Source organism: Thermobia domestica, chromosome 13 (genome assembly GCF_964235325.1).
Source record: "Thermobia domestica chromosome 13, izTheDome1.hap1.1, whole genome shotgun sequence".
Taxonomy (NCBI): Eukaryota; Metazoa; Arthropoda; class Insecta; order Zygentoma; family Lepismatidae; genus Thermobia; species Thermobia domestica.
The window spans coordinates 38809836-38831931 of NC_137466.1; the positions used below are offsets into that span (position 1 = coordinate 38809836).

General features: G+C 35.3%; 1 protein-coding gene across 4 annotated transcripts in view; it reads right to left on the reverse strand.

The window, feature by feature from the left end:
* Positions 1 to 1953: 1953 nt before the first annotated feature.
* Positions 1954 to 22096, reverse strand: part of LOC145668109 (glutamate receptor ionotropic, delta-1-like) — a 43297-nt gene continuing 23154 nt past the window's right edge. For 2 of the 4 annotated variants that reach the window (XM_081735644.1, XM_081735642.1), the window contains exon 2: positions 1954 to 5275. In XM_081735644.1, coding sequence (XP_081591770.1) covers positions 3301 to 5184 — 1884 coding nt within the window. In that variant the 5' untranslated portion in view covers positions 5185 to 5275 and the 3' untranslated portion in view covers positions 1954 to 3300. Of the gene's footprint in view, positions 5286 to 22096 lie in introns of all 4 variants that reach the window. The other 2 variants (XM_081735643.1, XM_081735641.1) reach the window with 1 other exon arrangement.

The window sequence follows — 22096 nt, forward strand, 5'->3', positions numbered from 1 at the left end:
CCTACTCAACAAGCAGACACTTACCGACTTATCCACGGCACAACTGCAACGAATTGTTTCGAAGCTTTATTTCTAATGTGTGTGTTACCTAACACGGCTACCAGATGTCAGTAGTGGTGCGATCACCGTCTTGAAGACCCATTTCGAGGTTACGAAATCACTCTTTTAACCCCCATTAATCCGATTTTTATATACCTCTGTCTCTCTCTCTCTCTCTCTCTATATATATATATATATATATATATATATATATATATATATATAGAGAGAGAGAGAGAGAGAGAGAGAGAACAGTAAGTAAGAGTATAGATTAAGTTATTCTCGATTTTAATTTTCAGAACAAATGCGTTTAATAAAAACATGGGACCTGTTGCCGTAGATAGCTAAAGGCCGTAAATAAAATTCAAACTTCAAGTGTAACTGGGGTAACTCCCGACATTGGCTGATTTAAGACGTTTGATAACAGCGCGGGTAATGGCTGGTTTATAAATGCGCGGAGTTGACATTGCGTGTGTAGGTAAGTGGTTACAGCGTCTGACAGTCGTTCTAATGGTCCGGGGTTCGAGTCTCGGCCTGGATGGAGTTAACTTTTTTTCAAGGAATTAAACACTATAAATGATGTTCGCGTTTGACGCTGAATGAGATTTATCCTATGAAGGGAGAAAAACCAGGACGGATACAGCGGGCAGGAGGAAAGGCGGACACTGTTTATCCTTAAGTGTTAAAATTTAATTTATTCCCATGTCTTTTGCTCTTTCCTTTCCCTCTTTCCTTCTTTTCTCATTTTGTTTAGCTTTCCATACTTTTTCGGTCTCTGCATGATGCGTATTATTCTTTTCGTTTCCTTTGCATTAATTCCTATCTCTTTGATCTTAAAGTGAATGGATTTTCTGCAGATTTATCTCGTGGTTGTTTCTGTAAGTGATGGTCTCAGATAGTAATACTTTTTCCTAAAAATGGAGGAATATCCTGGCATGTTATGTTTTCGGGCACGTACTTGCTGTCATGTTGGTTGTCCAACTATCAGACATCGAGTGAAACTATTCTGCTACTGGAAAAAGCTATCATTTCTTATGTATCCAACCTCCAGTTTCTACTGTCGCTGACTGTACAACTTAACACCACCATAATTTACACTTTTTTGATACATTGCTGACCGATGATTACACAACAAAACTGCAGTTTGCAACAAATCTGTTTGTTCATTTGAATACACTATTTTATTCTATTCTACCTGACCTACTACAGTCTACCATCTAACACATCAATAACAATGGTCATCAGCATTATCTTTACACACATCTGATGTGTTGCAAACTACAGTCGCTGCCATTATTTGGATAAATATATGCATATGCCAGTTGTATGGATCTAAAATTGCAAAGTTTATATTTTATGTACACTTTTTATAAAAGTACCAAATCGTTCGATATTTTCATAGTAGGAAATTTTCACAGTAATTATTATTATTTTCATTCCGTCTTTCTAAAAGCAAATTTATATGTGGTCACATGTACTTGAAGATATTACCTTTGCATTTGAATCAGAGAAACTAGGAAAACCTTTGAAAAACGTAGTTAGACTAGTATGCCACCGAGATTTGATCCCATCAACTTCCAATTCAGAAGCAAGAATATTAGCAGTTGCATACGCTCTTTGAAGGTTTGACTTTTAAAACTCTCCTGAGTGTAGATCACTCAGGATGTTCTGTCTTCAATTAATATTCGTTCTTGGGTATTTAAGATATACAAATAAGTAATATATTAGTAAAAGTCTTAGAGTCACAGGGAGCATTCTCTGTTTTAATATGAGCGTGGATATTAATGTTCAAATTTAGTTTCAAATAATAGACTCAGTTTCAAATAGTAAAAAAGTAACTTATACTTTAACTAAACCTCTTACACTCTACATCAAGGGGTTATTTTTCTAGATACACAAGACATGATTGTTTGTAATGTTTTAATCACTCAGAACAGATAAGTACATGTTGTAAAATAACAACATATATACGCCTCAATAGTACATACGTATATATCTTTCCAGATACAGTTTTTTTTGGATTTCTTTACTAAACAATACATATTTGAAGAGCCATTGTTTTCTTTTTGAAAGTGAATAAAGCCTTAAAATGTCAAATTACAATAGTTGAAGGAAAGGAATATCTTTAAATTGTTTACGGTGTTATCTCCAAATAATTTTTCACACTAGGATCTCTCTATTTGCTGCTCAATCAATAATGTAGTATAAATTATGAATATGTTGATATGGAATAAAATAATGAAAGTGTGAAACCGATTGATGTATATAACAGTTTAATTAATGACAGTTTTTTAATGAATTGATGCTTCTTTGTTACATTTAAGATTACAATCTTACTACATTATGACACATCTCTCTACAACAGGAAAAGCTAAAAGTATAAAAATAATAAACTTTAAACTGAAAGAATTAACAAACTTGAAGTGTTATGAACATTCTTCTTCCTAACCTTGTGTTTTACGAGTCACATATATTTACTATTGTAATGTGTTACTTTTATTTTTCTTTAAGTGAAGTTAAAACAAAAATACCACTTCAAACTTACAATCCATTGTTATGTTCATTTATAAACCATGGAAAAGTGTTTGTTTTTATAGAGTTAGATTTATTAATTGTACAGCTATATTTATAGCTACTGTACAGTGACCTTAAATTTTTAAAATAGTGTGTTACATGAAATCTTAGTATGCTAATCCGTTTACTCTCAAACTAGCTAACTCTATGGCATATGGAACCCGCGGGTTCAACGCCGTGTTCCAAAAGCTCTTCACAAACTTCTATCCATAGCCAACTGGATCCAGTTTCTACTTTATATTCCTATTCCTGCGATATCTATTTTAATATTGTCCTTCCAATTACACCTAGATCTTCCTAAGGATCGTTTTCCGATTTGACTTCCAGTTAAAACTTTGAACACGTTCCTACTTCCTTGCATTCTGACTACATGACCTGCCCTCCTGAGCCTTCTAGATTTGATGTCCCTAACAATGTTTGGTAAACGCTATAAATTATGAAGTTTCCGCAATTCCCCATTTCTGTTCCTTTTGTGTCCGAATATTCGTTTCAGGATCTTGTTTTCAAATACTTTCAGTTTGCAGTCTTCCCTCAGAGTAAAGCAACCATGTTTCACAACCATACAGCACAACAGGCATGATTATCATTTTAGGTATATATTTTAAGCTTCAAATTCCTTGAGAAATACTATTACCAATATTTTACTACAAATACTCCCTACAAATACTATTTTTTATTGAATATCAACTAGCTGAAATAACATTTGTAAGTTTGAAACGTAATTTCTACAAGGAAAGTAGTAAAACTCAAAACGCATCCAATTATTAATAAGTTAAAAACTGGTGTTAAGTGCTCAATCGATATTACCATCTTATCATCATCAAATTCGCATTTAGCATTACATACTATACTATAAGGATCATGCTTTGACCATTTGGACAGTAATCCAGAGGTAGCAGCTCTCCCTATGAGCACATTCATTCTGTCGCGGAAAGGAGACCATTTCGGTATAACAAATGACTTTATCACAGTTCCCAATGGCTCAGAAACTACGTGAAAGGGCAAGTTGCAGAATGAACACATATTGAAAATTTGGGATAAGAAAGGGCGCACGTAAAACTGACCAAAAAGCAGTGCCTCACTTCCGTTTTTCATAACATCAAGTACTCCTTCCGTATAGTTGGAAACTACAATATATTTAGAGGTTATATCAATTGCTTTAGAATTCGAGATTGAATCTATCATAGTATACATTCTCATCCCACCCTTGATTGTTAATTGTAAATTAACAACATCATCTAATGTATTTATATCAGCATAAAATTTCGGAATAGTCAGCAAACTTACAATCTTAGCTTGGTACAAAGTAATAATTACTAATGTGAAATATGACCAGACTAAAAATATCAATTGTATCACCTCATACTTAGGTTTAGTGACTGACAATTGCAAAAATATTCCGTACAGCTTAAATATAATGTCATTCATTGTTTTGTAAGATGGATCTTTAAAAACGTAAAATACTTGCATAAATCTTACCGCGACGCTTACAAGTATAAACCCAGCAACCAAACTCAGCCATAATGAAAAATGGAAAGGTAGGAATAAAGCATGATAACGGGGTAAAATATCTGCTTTTTTAACAACCAATACAATTTTATCAAACAAAATTGGTGACACAAATTCTACAAATTGTGACCTGTCGTATGTTATTATTGATGGTCCTAACCCTACATGAGCTTTTCCGTTAATTATGTCTCCCATAACTGATGTCCATGATTGATTTGGCAACTGAAAACCTCCATCTAAAGTTTGATGTTTCATTATATGAACAGGTGTAAAGTTCATGTAAAATGTAAGTTCACTAAACATAAGACCAATGGGTCCACGGTAAGTATAAAATCCATCTCTATTATAAATTATTTCAAATTCGTAAGGGAATTTTTCAGTTATAGAGGATACATAAAGTGGAAAACCCTGTAAGTTTGTAATCTGTGATGATGTAATTATATCGTTACATATTGATGGATATTTGAATTCAATACTAGCTTTAGGAGTTAACGTATTCTTCCTGTCGTAAAAACTATATGTTGCAAGGTAGACGTACTTATTCGTTGGACTTTTTATTCTATTACATACTCTTTTGAACAATACATTAATACTATATACATTGAACAGAAACAACTTCGAAAACATAGCATCAAGGTCATCTTGGCAAATTTCCTTGAGGTAGCAGACGAATAAAATCAGCTTATGTTTGGAATGGAAACTTATTTTCTTGTATGTTCCAAGAGCTAAGAAAAAGTCTTCAATAGATTCTGCTACAATTACAAGAGCATAGTCTTCTACATATAATGGAGTTAACTGATCCATATTTACTGATGCACTTCGATTGATATTTGACATACATTCTTCTGAATAATAGATTGGTATAATTAACTGTGTATGTATATGTTTAAGGAACGAAGTCATTTGTTGATCCGTACGTAAACAGTTTATTATGAGAAGTTGCTTAGTGCTCCGCACTAAACATAAAGACATTACAGCAAATGCAAATTCCATTATTGAGCTGTTCATGTTTTCTACATTGTATATTCCGGCTGTTACTTTATTAATTTGTAAGTTCTCCATTATTTGTAACTGAACAATAGAAGGATATCAAAACTGTTTTAGTAGTTGCTCCCTTATTGATACGTTCCACTAGGTAGAGAGCAAACACCACCTGCAACAAACTATGTGTTATTAAATTAGAAATTTGTGATTATACGAGATTATAAATTAACTATACTATACTTTAAAGAATACTGTACATGCATATTGCTACTGTAGCTTTAGTTATATGGAAAATTAACATAAGTAATATATGTAAGTATAATCTATAGGTTTATTTACTATTACTAAAGAAGTAGGTAAAATATCGTACCATGGAAACAATCCAAAACGTTTAATAGAAAGGTGTTAACCTAACAAGATACCCAAGCTTAATTTCAAATGTTTTTTTTTTTCAGAATTAAACTTTGTTTAAAAATATCAACAATTCACTCGTCATTCAAGATGGTTTACTCGGGTACAAAATAAGTTTCACTTGCAATTTGGAATCAATGACACTTCGCCAAAGTGTCAAGCGACTGTAGTCCAAACATCACTTAGCTGGATTAAAAGATAAACTAGATATTTCCTAACCTCATTTACATAAAAATAAGATATCTTTTGGGCTTTAATTTTTACACTATTATTGAATGGGTCCTTTTTAAGATGTCAACAGTTATAATTTATATTTATCTATTTATGTATATACCTATCTCTCTCTCTTCTACGATATTTGAGTTAAAATGAAATGGAATGTTTTAGTCTAACGTCCCACAACTTTGCACATTTTAGGCTAAGGGAGACCGATGATTAAAGCAAACGATTGGTCATAGACGAATTGATAAAATGAGAATGTGGAAGGAAACGAGTACCCCGAGAAAACCCATGGGTACGATGTTGTCCACCAGAAACTTACTTGACCGCGGATATGTATCAAACTAATTTTGTATATATGTGTTCAAACGTCAATACTGTCCCATCTGTAATCGAAAACACAGTAGCGAATCTAGAAGGTAAAAACTGGCGGAAGGGAGAAGTAGGCAGAACCCAGACTATGATAGGTGTATCATGAGTTTATTATAATCTTTCAAAAATATATTAATAATAGCTTCAATAATTTTTCTCACTCAAAAAACTGGGAGGTCTAGGCGCTCCCTGGCTAAGGAGAAGATCCGCTACTGACTACATGGAGACGCGACCACAAGAGCAGGAGGAACCGTTGAACTCCGTGAAAAGTATTTAAGTGAAACGATTTAAAAATTCAAACTTCTAAGAAATAAGATCATTGTCATGACTAACCTCAGATCGTAATAACACTTTTAATTCACTTTGTATTACATTGTACATTTTCATGTTAAGCAAAACAGCATATGTGAATTCGTAAATATGTATCCTTTAGTTAGAATTTCACGTCATTTTTAGTTATCTAACAACTTACTTCAGAGGTGCTTTTATTTGCTTCATGGAAGGTATGTAGTTATAACCTTACTTTTATCCGAAGAATACGACAAATTAAAAGTTTACAATTTAATTTAAAGCATTACAGAGTGAATTCAGTTATCTAAATGATCGAATAATCGATTATGTTTCCTTGTCCAGTACAATTTTATCTAATTGAGGCTACGCCCATAGGAAATATTATTAATGAAGATGGTTTGAAAATATTATTTTCCTCTGTGATATTAACCATGCGAACAAAATTAGGCACATTTATATAATCAAATTTAATTATTTAATTTCTTTATAGTAGGTTATGTAAATAGTTTTGAGTCTTGGGAGTCAAAATTGATAATCCATTCGTTGTGAAACCGCATATGCACATTTTTTTTTTTTTTATCGATGGCCTTCTCCTATCTTTCGACAACACCTTAATCCTGTCTCATTAGAACTTCTATGATTTCTGGTCCTAAAACTGTGGCACATGTTTCCCATTGGCATCTTTAACAACTAACCGAACATCATTCACAAAGTTCCGCAGGGACAGAAATCAGCGATAATCTAATGATGCCAGCTCTAAGCTATACGATAGAAACATTAAAATTTTGCACAAGTTCTCTTAGTTTCTGACAGGTTGATAAAGTATCTGGCGATACCAATGTGTGAACATCGTTTCTGTTGTGTCCAGATTCATTCATTCTTTGTTTTTCAAATGCTGAGTTCGTTCTCCATAATTTCATATTCTCGCCCCAATTCTAGACTGTTTATCTTTCCAAACAACAGCAGCAACTCATGATACACGATGCCATTGGCGTATTTAAGATTTTGTTTCGGGGAGGCTATGCACAACACGGGGAGCAGGGGGAACAATAGCCTACGTGAGTTTGAGAATTAAATATATTTTAATCGATTGTTTACTAATATACTAGCAAAGCCATGAAACTCATATCGATGGAGGATTTTACCTCCCCCCCCTCCACAGACAAATCTGAAATGAGGCTTGTGCAAACACGTGTTGAATATTTGTAATCTCATTTCAATTTAACTGATTTCATTATATGAAAAAAATTGGAAATATTCTCTTTTATCTGTGTACGTTTTTACCTGAAAGATGTTGAGACAAGTTGAAGCTGAAATATACTGATTTCAGTTTTAATGGGAAGAACTGCAGACTGGTGAATCTTATGTCATATGGTACAGACAAAAATTTAGCAGTGGATCTAACCTTTTATTCTATTCATATAAGAGAAAGGAAACATCCTCTTGGGCTACATAATTTCCCGGGCTACTTATTCCCCTTCTTGATTTTCTTTTATTCAAACATTTACCTTTCTTTATAACTAAACAATGTAAATATTCCTTTCTTATAATAACTAAAGTCCCATTATGTTGATATCCGTGCAAGTTGGTATGGAACACCAGTTTCGCCTGGCAGCTTCTCTTAGTTTTGGTGTTACTGACGACGTCCGACCTGAATCAAAACTAACAACGGTCGAAAGTATGATACGAAAGAAAGTAATAATTAAGAAAAAGAAACAGAAGAGTGGAATGAACGAAAGAAAGAAGTTTTAAAAAAAAGCAGTTCTTACATGGAATGAAATTTGACAAATACAAATACTTCTGATCAAAGAGCATAAGAAAATGGAAACTCCATGGAATTCTTAGAAATGGTAAGAGGGATTATGCGGAAAAACTAACAAATTTATTTTGAGCGAAGAGGGGTCGTGGATTTTGGCCCTATAGCCTCCACTAAATATGCTACTGCAATATATCCTTCCAATCCCACCACATGTACAATATAAATTAAAGTTGCTGGGTGTTAGCGGAGCTTTTCCCACAGACAGTAGAGTTTCTCCTTGCCTCAACAACGATATTGTTCGCACATTGTTGTAGTATGCTATCCACTATTCGCTCGTGATCAATAGCTTTACAGGAGGCTTTAGTTCGTTACGTTTCAGTAGTGTTTGCAGATAGATATTCCATCAAGTAAATGTATTTGAGTCAGATTTTGTGGCACATAAACATCGAGTCTCACGCCTTTTCCTAGTCAACTTTTTTTTCAAAAGATTTAACACTGTTTGATTTGGAAGTTTATATCATGGGAATTTCATGACTGCATAATTGATGAAATTCCTCAGCTTTTGTCATAGCATCATCCACTTTCCAGATATTCGTCGCCCACTTCAAGGACCACATTTGACATCGAAATTTTACAGAACAAAAGTGACTGAACCACTTTTTTGGCTGTTGATAACGTATCTTGTCCATAAACACACTGAAAAAGAAAAACGCATTTGGTTTATGTAAAAACTTAGGTTACATGCGTAAATCCTGTAATTCTTGGACTTAACGTAATATCCTAAAGCAAATGTATATCTGAAAACGTATTCTCTATTCATACTTTACGTGTAGCTAAGTGTTCCGAAAATAAATGTATTATCCGTACGAACGAAAGAACTGTATATACGCAGTCAGGATCTCACATAACATGTGCGTATATAACATATAGCTGACGTATGTAACATACATATTACGTATGTAATATACGGAAAGCTGTTGGGTGTCAGACATCCTGCAGCTTCATGACGTAACATCTAAGCGGGAAAAGGGCAATACGTATAACATATGGATAATGGAGAGCTATGCTCTTTAAAGATTTCCGTAGTAAACATAAAGATTTCGTATATTTGTAAAATATGCCGCTGTCTGGATAACGGATTTTTTCAGTGCAGTCAAATTTCTTCACAGGCCTGCGCTACATTTACTCCTGTGTCGCAATAAAATTTTTAAAATTGCTGTTTTGCGAAAAGTTCACTTATCATCACGGTACAAGACCTTACATCTGATACTAAGAAATCCGACACATCTACTAACTTTAACTATCAGCTGCCAAATGACATTAGCCCTGACCCGCTGCAAACCATATATCTAAAGGTATGGGACACTAACACCATATCATCGGCAAAGGCACACTATTTTTTTACTACTTGATATTTAACAAATCAATTACAGATAATTTTGTAGTTATAACGATAAATTTTAAAACTATTTATTTATGAGCTGTTCCTCTCTCCGTCCCAAAAACTCAAGGAAATATAGAAGACCGTAGTGCCTCAGTGGTAGAGCGTTCACCTTTGGTGAATGGAGTCCTTGGTGCGATCCTAGCTCGCGGCAAGTGAGCTTTGTGGTGGACAAACCCTGTGTATGGGTTTATTCGGGGTTTTCCCGTGTCCTGGATTTTCTTCATCCCACTATTTCATTCATTTCTTATAACAGTCTCCTTTAGTCTAGCTGGTATAATTGTGGGACGTAACACATAAAGCTTTCAAGGAAATATATAGAGGATTCAAATTAATGTCAAAGTCTTATCCTTAAACCATATACGAAGTTATACCGAAGTAATGAGAACATTTTAAGAAAAGACAATTTCTGTAATCTTTACTCTTTTTCCTTTCATCGTACATTATAACACGTCCTTCATGATAAAATTCCTTTTTAGATTATTTTCCAACGAGTTTATCTTTCTCTTTTTAACGATGTCTAAAAATGATCTCTCCTTCTGTTCTATTCTAGTACTTCATTATATTTTAGTTCAATCCTACTAATAACCTCCATTCCTCTCCATACCCATATTTAGAAACAGTCCAACCCTTTTTCTTCAATTTTGCGTGGTATCCACATTTCAATGTTTTGTAAGTATTTTCTTTAACTAATCAATCGTTTTACCAAATAGACATTTCTTTTTCCTTAATACTTTTCTCGCCTTTCCTATTCTTGGTTTTATTTTTTCGTCCGTGCTTTACGTTTATACTAATAGTACTTCTCTGGTACTCAAGAGTGGTCACCTGTTCTACTTTCTTCTCTAAAACTTTTATATTTGATACATTGTATTTCTGCATTATTATGTCATACAACACATTCGTGAATTGTGGTTTCTCGAGTATGGGAAGGTTGTCATATTCAACACACTAACTTTGACCCGAATGTTTTATCAAAGTTCGTGGAATGAATACAACCCATTGTGCTATAGTGTTACCACAACTACACACAATCAAACTCTCCACCGGACGGAATATTCATGCTATTACAACGGTGCCCTGTACTGTGCAATGTTGCCAAAAGGTTGGCACAAAAAGACGCTAATCCAGAGGTAAAATGAATCCAATTTTGGGTGAAAAGTCGCTTTTAGAAAAACCGCTGTCTACAAACATTGTTTTATGAAGTTCGAGATGTAAACTAAATAATATGTTCTACTCACATCTTGTCAACAGGGGGCAACCAATCCTTGAATTCAGGGATCATTTCATATTATTCGGGTGTGGGAGATCCGGGTTCGATTCCCGGCGGGAGCTCATGTGGTTCGGATTCCACATTAATCAGTAGGTCCACGTCTCATATAGCCTCGCTGCTGAACGGGACGTAAAACTCTAAATCAACTCAACTCACATTATTTGGGTACTTTTGTTCATATTAGAATTGCCATATTACCCGATTTTAGCGGGTACCACCCGATTTTCATGCCCTATATTTGTCCCCCGCTTAATCATCTCTTAATCATGAAAACCCACCTGCTTTTCTGGATTAGAGAAAAATCTAAGACGACTTTAATGGTAAGGTGTTGTTATATTCAACGTAAACCGTTACATCTCTATGTCAATTTCAATCACGATTGAGTTAAATTTGGACTCAGGTTCAGGCTGTGAGCTATGTCTTCACTTAGTCTCTACGTATATATTCAAAAGTAATTTTGTTTTGATTAGATTTATTATTAATATTTTTTCTTTCAAAATGTTTATGCTGTATTTCATATATTGTGAGACCGTGGTAATTTTGTATGTTACTATGATTTGAAGTAGCAATCTTTAAAAATGATTAGAAATTTTATGAGATGGACCAACACTCCTAAATATATTTTACCTTTCTTATGATAAATAATTATAAATTATTGTGTTTTTCTTACAGAGAACCGTATGAAAATATCTGCCATATAATATACTAGCATATATTACCCGCTTCGCTGAGTTGAAATGAAAATTTAAATGCACAACTCCGTATCTGATGTTTAGTACCCGTAAAATATGTCGTTTTCGTTTTCAATGGTATCGATTTAAACGGCATCGGATAGATCATTGATCATCTCGGCGACCCCGAAAACTATAGATTCGACACTAATATCGGTCATTTTCGACCATATAGATAGATAGATAGATTTCCTCCCCTCCATGTTGCAGTCAATGGCATCGGAAGAGTAACTGTTCATCTCAGCGACCCAAAAAATGTAGATTCAGCACTAATACAAGTATTGGTTATTTTCGATCATTTTTAAATATCTTTTCCTACCCCTCTCCCAAGTTTCGGGTGTGAATTTAATTTAAACGGGATCGAAAATATCACTGTTCATCTAAGCGACCCAGAAAACTAAATTCGACACTGATAGTGGCCATTTTCGAACATTTATATATATATATATATATATATATATATATATATATATATATATATATATATATATATATATATATATATATATATATATCTTTTCCTCCTCCAAGTGGCGGGGCTAATTTTGGATTTAAACCGGATCGGAAATGTCACTGTTCATCTGAATGATCCCAAAAAGTATGGATTACACACTAATACTGGTCATTTTCGATCATTACTGTATATAGCTCCTCCTCTCCCTCCGTTCTGCGGCACACGGCATCAGAATTGTCACTGTTAACTCTTTCCGGTACCCGGTTTTTTGGGCTATTTTTTTAACTTTCAGTCAAGCAGCTACTGCATCGTCACTATTTACCCTAGGATCATGGATCATACCTCATTCTCTTCAGAATGGAGCTGGCTTTCAAATGATACTACTTGCATGCTCATACCATATACCAGGAGCGGGAAAAATGATGTCAAAGGGAAAATTTTGGAGGGAGCGGCCCTGTATGAACGTAGCCATCTAAAAAAATCTAATAAATAGTGCTTGGTATACTGAATGTGTGTGCCAAATTTCAGGTTTCTATCTTGAATACCAAGGGCGAGAGAAATTTTATCAGGAATTCCCACCATGTCCCAAATTACCGTAAAACACCATGATCTCAAGTAAAAAATTTCCTGAGACATCCCTAAGTACCCTAGGGTCATGTTTCGCCCATCATTCTCTTTAGAATAGAACTGCCTTTCAGGCGGTATGATTTACGTGTCTCCATCATGTATCTAAGACGGGAAAATGAGGAAAAACAGGATTGTTGGGTCTAAATATTCTTTTTTCAACTTTTAGCCCCCCTGAACCTTCCTATTTTAACGCAGAGATCTTTAAAAAAACTGGTAAATACTACTCGGTGGGCTGAATGTTTATGCACAATTGCAATTTTCCAGGTGCAAAAGTAAGCCCGCCAAAAAAAAATATACCGACAGTGTCCCATATTCCCGTATACAGAGGGAAGTTTTTAAACATTCCCTGAGAAATCCCTAATTACCCTAGGGTCATGTTTCGCCCATCGTTCTCTTCAGAATAGAACTGCCTTTCAGGCGGTACCATTCACTTGTCTCCATCATGTATCTAAGGCGGAAAAATGAGGAAAAACGGGATTTTTGGGTAAAAATATCCCTTTTTTCAATGAAAGAAAACGGAAAAAAAGAAACAAAAAAAACTGTAGTAGTTAACGAAGAAGAACTGCATGTAGTGTAGAGGAGTCGCTAAAATTAATTTTTTAACGAGGGCGATTACGAAACATCACCTACTAATTGAAATCATGATTATTTTCCAATAAAGTAAAATTCAATAAACTTTCTTGTTATTGTTCGTCCCTCAATGCATACTCATCTCATGGTTAATTATCCCATATCGGACTTCCGAAGAAACTCATCGAAACAACTTATTGACCGTGCCAATAGCGATTACTCTCAGTCATGACTCCGTTTTCTTTCATTCAGAAATAGAAAAGAAAAAGAAGGAAGTAGAAGGGTAAAAGAAGGAGGTAGGAAAAGGGAGGAAAAAGAAAAAAACAAATAGAGTATTTTAATAAGAAATAGATTACTGGATAATTCCCGGGAATATAGTAAGAAGTCGGGAGAGTCGTTGAAAGATGAATCATGTTAAGCGTTATTAACGACTAATCAATTTTAGAATGCTTCGGAATAGACACATGTTCCTCCATACCACCCCGACCTAGCTCCAGGCACCACGTTCGAGGGGTTGCCCAGACCTAGACCAGGAAAGGAGAAAATCGAAATTATTCTTTGTAAAGTTATTCCAAACGATGATTGATAACCATCCAGTATCTCTAGGATCGACCACACATATGAATTAGCCAAAGAAAAAAAATTAAAGTTATAAACTCAATATAAATTTATGTATCGTATCAATAAGGGTTTCAACTTCATGGAAGAAAGACGTCGTATTTAGGCTCATCCTGCTATCTTCGTCTCACTCCTAGAGCCGATTTAAACCGTTAGTAGCGGTCCTTCATGACCTAGGTTATTTACCTTAACACATATATTAAAACATGACACATATATTATAGACGTTAATATGACAAATGATATTACTAAAATTACTTAAATTAAATCTATCATGCATTCACTCGCTCACTCACTCAGGACAGTGTATATATGTTTAAAGGATTCCATGTCAGAAGGGCCCGGACAAAAGGGCGAGGACAGAAAGGCCCGAGTCAAAACGGCCCCGCGTCAAAAGAGCCCGGGTCAAAAGGGCCCTGCGTCAAAAGGGCCCCGGTCAAAAGGGCCCGGGTGAAAAGGGCCCCGCGTCAAAAGGGCCTTGCGTCAAAACTGCCCGGGTCAAAAGGACCCTGCGAGAAAAGGGCCCGGGTCAAAAGGGCACCGCAACAAAGGGCTTGAGTCTAAAGGGCCTCTCCCTCAAAACGGCCCCGCGAGAAAAGGGCCCGAGTCAAAAGAGCCTCATGTCAAAAGGGTCCCGCGAAAAAGGGCTTGAGTGGAAAGAGCCCGGGTAGAAATAGTTCCACGGCCAGAAAGCCTGAAATCAAAACAGAAGTGGAAATCAAAGATGCACGAGTGGATAGTGCCACCTTAGTAAGTAGAAGTGATTGTCTAATAGAAGGGAGAATATCAGTGGTTATTAGAGACAAAAAGGAAACTTGAATGGTGATCTTAATTTTGTTTGGTTGCTGTTTGTTCTGCAACAATCCCTATCGCTTAAGTTGTTTCTCGATGAAAGTTTGCTTTCAACCGCGTCTCTCTGAGTTTGTAGACGTGGAAGACCCCGGTTCGATTCCCGGCGGGTTCTCATGTGGTTCGAATTCCACGTTAATCAGTAGGTCCACATCTCATACAGCCTCGCTGCTGAAAGGGATGCTAAAGTGAAAATCATATCATATCATATCTCTAAGTTTGTATTCTCGAGACCTAGCCCAATCAGACTATCTATTAATGACTGTTCCCTTAGTTCTACAATTCAATTTCTGCCCCTGAACCAAAGTAGAAAAATACGTATTATATGAATAATATTATCTTGAAAACGTTTCTTTAATTTTGGTGTAAGAACATACATGTGCATCTCCATACAGGGTTAGTCAAAAGTATTGGGACAGAACAATAATAACGACACGCGTGGACGGGGGAAAATCAAATGTTGCAATTGGTGTTATTGCAAAAACTGCATTGGCTTGGAGTGTGGTCACCGTGGAAGCCATTTTGAATTACACTATATTGCGGATCGTCAATTTTTTAATGGAAAAGGCTATGATCTTACACTTCAGTTTAGGCTTTATATTTCCACAAATGTGAAGGTGAACTCATTTTTGACACATTACCATTTGTTTATGAGACAGGGTGACATATGTATCTAATAGAAAAAAAAGTATCATGACAGGGCAGTAACAAAGAGACAAATGGACAAAGGAAAAGTAAATGTTACAGGTTGGTATTGGTGTTAAAACTGCGTTAAATGATCATGGTACCCAACTTGAATTCCGCATATTATATACCATAAAATATTTTCAAATAGACAAAGGTACTTGTGTCACATAAATTTAGGCTAGAATCTGGCTACAAACGATAATCTGAATTAGGGATGCGCACGAGACAAGATTTGAGGCTGTCTCGTCTCAAAAATGTACTGTAAATGTGATGTCTCGACTCGAAAAATGTGCATTTTTCTATTGGAAGAGCTGTCTCGACTCGGATATTCTCAGCAAAATTCTGTCTCGACTCGTCTCTTGCGCATTCCTTACTGAGTCGACTTTTGACCGATCTCTATTCATTTACGCGATAGTGTGTGCTAAGTTTGACATTTGTTTCTAGTAGAAGAAGTATTTAGACAGGTAACTAATAAATAGTACTTCATTGTGTTCTTAACGTTTCTGTTCGTTTGCTTACGTTTGTAAAATATTGAGAAGTTACCACGTATGTATAACATATTTTAATAGTAAGTATATTTGTGATTAATTGTTACTTTACGACTATAAAGCAATAGAATGCTTTAATGTGCAGTTTCGAATATTTGGTAGAGCTCAACAACGTCGTTCAAATAGTAGTGGGTGATAACGATGTTTCTTCTGGTCAGTGTGTTGTACCATGCAGAGTTAATACGGGAAGGATATAATGGTAGAATTGCTAGAAAGAAACCATGTATACCCAAATTAAGAAATATAAGATACTTAAATTTTCTAGAGCTTTTGAAAATAAACTCAAAAACTGGTGGGAATGTTTTTATCGGCGAATTTAAGTTAAACCTGCATGAATATGATGGTAGAATAATAGTGTTTCGACAAGTAAATACAGAAATAAATGTCAAGAACTTCCAGCCTGCTTTAAAATACAGAAGAAATATATATCTTAACGTTCTTAGAAGGACTTCTAATTTTATCAAGATATTGATCCCAAACAAAGTATATGTTGTAAAGAAAAGATTGATTGCTTTAAAACTGCCCAAAAGTTCGCTAACCCCACTACACAGTACCGGCTTTAATCCCATTGAGAATCTTTGGAGCGAATTGCAACATAAGGTCAATATATACGAGTTACGGTGAAAGAAGGTTTGAAAAAAGCATTACATACAGATTGGAACAATATTTCCCCACACTACACCAAGAAAATTGTAACAACGATGCAGAAATGCTTAAGGAAAGTTATAAATCATTGTGTGTTTGCTATTAAATACTAACTGTATTAACTTGGAGGAATAAAATAATTTTAGAGGACATTTTATAGTAGTTTTTTAAAATAATATCTGAATATTTATGTGATCAACAGTGTCCACATCCCCATTCAATGTAGTTTTTGCAACAACACACACTTGCAACATTTGCTTTTCCTCCGCCACATTATTATTTTATTGTCCTGATACTTTTGTCTACTACACACTAATGTCTAACATAGCACACTTTCCTCGGAAAAGAATGAGAATTGGTAAAGAATGAATCATATTCTCGTTTGTAGGAAAATTCAATCCTAAATTGATGTGCTAAACATACTCCTTTCCATTTAAAAATATTATGTGATATCCAATATGGCGAATCTAGGATGGCTGTCATTATGTCCACGCCCTCACTCAGTGTAGTTTTCGCATCAACCTGCAACCTTTTCTTTTCTACGTCTACGTGTCTCTTTGCCTGTCCAGATACTTTGGTCTACTAGATACAAATGTCAAACGTAGCACCCTATCTCGCAAACGAATGAAGATAGATTTTAAAGAATGAGTTCTTCTTCTCATCCGTGGGAACATTCTAGCCTAAATTGATGTGTCAAACCCACCTCTTTCCATTCAAAAGATATTGAGTGATATCAAATATCGCAGAATCCACCATCTGCAATATTTACTTTACCTCCGTCCATGCGTATCGTTATTACTGGTCTGTCGTAACATTTTTACTAACCCTATATTTTTTCCACATGTATGTTCTTTCAACACAAATAAACAGGTATGTCCACGTAATATTTTTCATCTAATAAGTATTTTTATACTTCTGAAGTTTTGCAGGCTATATCTCAGATTTCTTGACATGGGGCCTTTTTGTTAGGGGGCCCTTTTGACCAGGGTCCTTTTGACTCAGGCCCTTATGACTGGAACCCTTTTGACTAATGCCTTTCTGTCCTCGCCCTTTTGTTCGGGCCCTTCTGACGTGACACCGGTTATAGGATAGGAAGAGATCATATACAGAGGTACAACAGTTATTTAATGCTACATTTTCCGACCATAACCCAATTTCGAAGTCAAGTGCCTAAGAGACCATTAAATGTTTTGCAGAAAGGTACCGCATGCGATCAGGAAGGCCGAAACAATGTAGCAATTTGGTAGTTTCTTTTAATTTACAATCTTTTGTGGAAATTCCGCATTCATTGATAACCAGAGTTGCTAACAAGCTAGGTGTTTCCCAGAGTTCAGCGCAATGAATTTTTGTACACTATGCTCTTTATGTAAAGTCATTCTGAAGTATGATTAGTACCATACTAAAGAGTTCGATTAACATATGTTAATTGCAGTAGTCAAACCTTTAGTATGACGCTAATCATACGTCAAAACGACTCTGCATAAGGCGGTATAAATTGAAACCCTAGGAGAATGCGTTTAGTGCATGAAATAACGGAAGACGACTTTGATCACCGCATTGAGTTTTGCGAAGTAATGATAGGAAATATCGATGACAGCAATATTGTCGTAAATGACATGGTATTCTCTGGTAACTTTCAGACTGTCAGTTTAACGTCCCACATTGTGCCCTTTAGGATGACGATGTTTAAAGCAAGTGAATGATGATGAAAGAACGGGTGAAATCAAAAGGAAACGAGGGTACCCCGGGAAAACTCACCTATACAATATTGTCCACCACAACCTTACTTGGTCGGGAATCGAACCAGTAGTCCTACACACCAGAACTAAGCGTTCTACCACTGAACCACCGTGCCCCTCCCTCCGGTATTCTTTGATGAAGTGATATTTACCTTATATGGTCTGGTGAACCGAAAAAATTATCACTATTGGAGCGATGAAAACCCACATTGATGGGATGTTATTTCGAAGAACAGAAGTGCAGAAGCTACTGACAGAAATAAACTACATTCTTAATTAGAAATATTACGAATGATATAAGAGATATGTTAAATTAAAAGTAGGAATGCAAAATATTTTTTGAATACGAACTGTGGTTTAATTAGGAATACAGCTGGTAAATAATAATATTGGACTACAAAGGTATTCAGAAGTCTTGCTAGAGGAAATATAAATATATTGAGATTATTATTATTATTATTATTATTATTATTATTATTATTATTATTATTATTATTATCGAATTGAAAATTCAATGGTGTATCTAAAATCAGGTAAAAGATCAGAAAAAGTACGTGTAGCCAACAAGCGGTAAGAAATGTGTGAAGTATTAAGGGCTTGCATTGAGGGTGCCAGGTAAACATGATTGGGAGCCACTGATATACGATATTGCATTGAGGACGACCCCTTCTGTACACGTCGTTCTTTGTCTAGGCCTTACTGACATGGAATCAAATAAAAAATAATGAAACAAGAAGTATATTATAAACAAAAACTATTATATATATTTTCTCCACTAAATCTCATCAAATTATATATATAGATATATATAATATTAACAACTTGACTTCGGTGAACATTACATTATTCTTATTATATATTATCGGTGCTAACCTAACACGAAGCCTTATAATAAGGATTTAAAAACAGCTGAAAGACAAATGACAAACATTACAAACAAATAGCATTTGTTTGTATTTTCTGTTGCATCTGATCAGATTTTATACGTATATAATTATTTTACATTACAGTATATTTTTTGAACAACTTGACTTTGATTAACATTACACTATGATCATTATATTTTAGAAGTACCAATCTTGCATAAAGCCTTACAGTAAGATAAAAAGAGTGAAAAAAGACATTACTAACAAAAAGTATTTTTGAGATAAACATATTACATTTATTATATTTGAAAAGTACTTACTTAACATGAATCCTTAGAAAAAAAATCTTCATATCCTGTCGATTAAATTGGGTCTAAAAAGGCCAGTGTCACTTGTTGGCAAAAAAAAAATGAGATGTTCGTCAAATTTTAACGCCTATAAATGGATATTTTCTTTTGCAAGAAAAGCAAATGTTAATATGAATAGTATATATACTCCAAACTACTTCGTGTTGACATTAGCCCTTTTAGTCCCAAGTCGCAGATATATAAAGTATGTGAACTTACATTGAAAAATTCTGGCTACTTTAATGTTTTGAAATTCTTCCAACTTATATTGGACATAAGTTTATTATCATTTTTGCTTAACTTTCCAAATGCCAAATACGATTGACATTTGTCTCAAACTGCTTGCGTGGATTTCAAATTAAAATTGTGAACCAAGCCACGAAGATATTTCTCTAAAGGTCTTTGAGTATACTCCTGTACAATAGTACGTACTCGACTTGCAGTTACTCTGTATTTTTTTCTGCCGGTGGTCAATACTTGTCTAGCAACTTCTATTAATTTGATCAACAGAGTGCTCCTTTAACCGTGTATATTCGACGATAACCGTTTACGATAAGATAAAATTCGTTGCGCCATATAATTTTATGATAAAATTACGCGCATCTCTTTACTTTATTTCATAGTTCTATCATATTCACTTTTTAATATTCGGCGACAGTTGCCATCGAAATTCATACAGTTATACGCAAAATAATAATAATAATATAATAATATAATAATAATAATAAATAAATAATAATAATAATAATAATAATAATAACAATAATAACAACAGAATTACAATATCAATTACATAAACAATACCTTCGAATAAAGAAAAAATAACTGTCACGCTGGGATTCGAACCCGAGTCACTGAAATGGCAGTTCTCTGCTTTCACACTTGATACAAAGATAAGAAAATAAACTAGTAGCTATGTTACATAAACATAGCACACACTATTTCTACACGTGTTGATGCAATTCAAAGAATGCGAAAATAATGTCTGCCGGTTTTTCTTCTTTACAAATTAGAAGTCACGGTGAGGAAGAATTGCAGTAATATAAATCGGGACCAGTTAAAAACAATGAGGTAGCCTCATCTTGAAGAACGCTTCGCGATATTTTCCTCATTGACGAAGGTGTATATCACTTGTTTTTGAGTTAAAGAAGGAAACCTCGAGTAAGTCATTGTGACATTCATAAGGAACACATCCTTATACGAGTATTAGTACGGGTATTTTGTGTATAGTCTTACATGCAATGCTTTTAACTAGCTAATAGTTTAGGCGGAAGATGAAGTGACGAGGTGGGTAAGTTTTTAACGCATTGAACTTATATTCGGCGGACCCGGTCATTTTCTAACTTTTTCAAATGTTTCAATTTCAATTTCAATACATACTCAGTGTGACAACCAAGATTTTCTCTCCTCCAGAAAGAAAAAAATATTGGAATGAGGAGAATTGGAGAAGGTCTCTCAATGAAGGCAATCATTTACTAACTTATTTCCAGCAGTTGTTCTAGATTTGATATTTTCGTCTACTTTCAAGCATTTTCTGATTTATGTGTGATCAGTGTTTTTATTTCTTTGAATATACAGTATATAGTGAAATAATACATTACATACACAACAATATTAAGATTAACATATGATGTTCATTGGACAACACGCTCTGAACCAGAGAGGTTCATCTCAGAATGGAGAAATGTTTCGTGCGTCATCTACTCACAATTTTACTTGCATAAAGACTGGATTCAGTGCTACCAACTGTTGTGTGCCGAGAAAAGTTACGTGTAAATTGGGTTGCATCTGTCCAGGCGTTCTATCAACTGCAAATTACCTGGACCCCAAGTTATGGAATTAGAGCACTTAGGGTGGAGAGACTTTTGTTGTTGGGTGTACATAGATTTTCCTAACACAAGTAACACAATCTGCTATTGATCTAAAATATTCCAAGTATTTTTTCCTCTTTCTCTTTCTTTCCTTCTTTCCCTTTATTTCTTACTCCCGAATTTTGCGCCACCTTACTTCGGCAGCCAGGGTCGTTGCCCCGCTCACCCGCACCATGACAGCACTGATCAATACCTACCTGCAACACTTTTCTCTGTTCACATGAATCGTAACTGGGCTGTTGTAATAACTTTGACTAACACTGTATACAGATATACATGTACGTTCTTTCAACACAAAGCAGGTGGTGTCCACTGAATACTTTTAATCTAATAAAACGCTATATCTCAGGCTTTTTTGATGTGGGGCCCTTTGATCGCAGGGTCCTTTTGACTCGGGGCCCCTTTTGGCTCAGGGCCTTTTTGACTCGCGCCCTTTGGCCGGGGACCCTTTTGACCCGGCATCTTTGGACGCAGGGCCCTTTTGACTCGGGCCCTTATGACCGGGGCCTTTTTGACGCAGGGCCGTTTTGACTCGGGCCCTTATAACCGGGGTTCTTTTGACGCGGGGCCCTTTTGACTCGGGCCCTTTTGTCGCGGGGCCCTTTTGACTCAGGCCCTTATGACCGGGCCCTTTTGACGCGGGGCCCTTATGATCGGGGCCCTTTTGACCCGGGC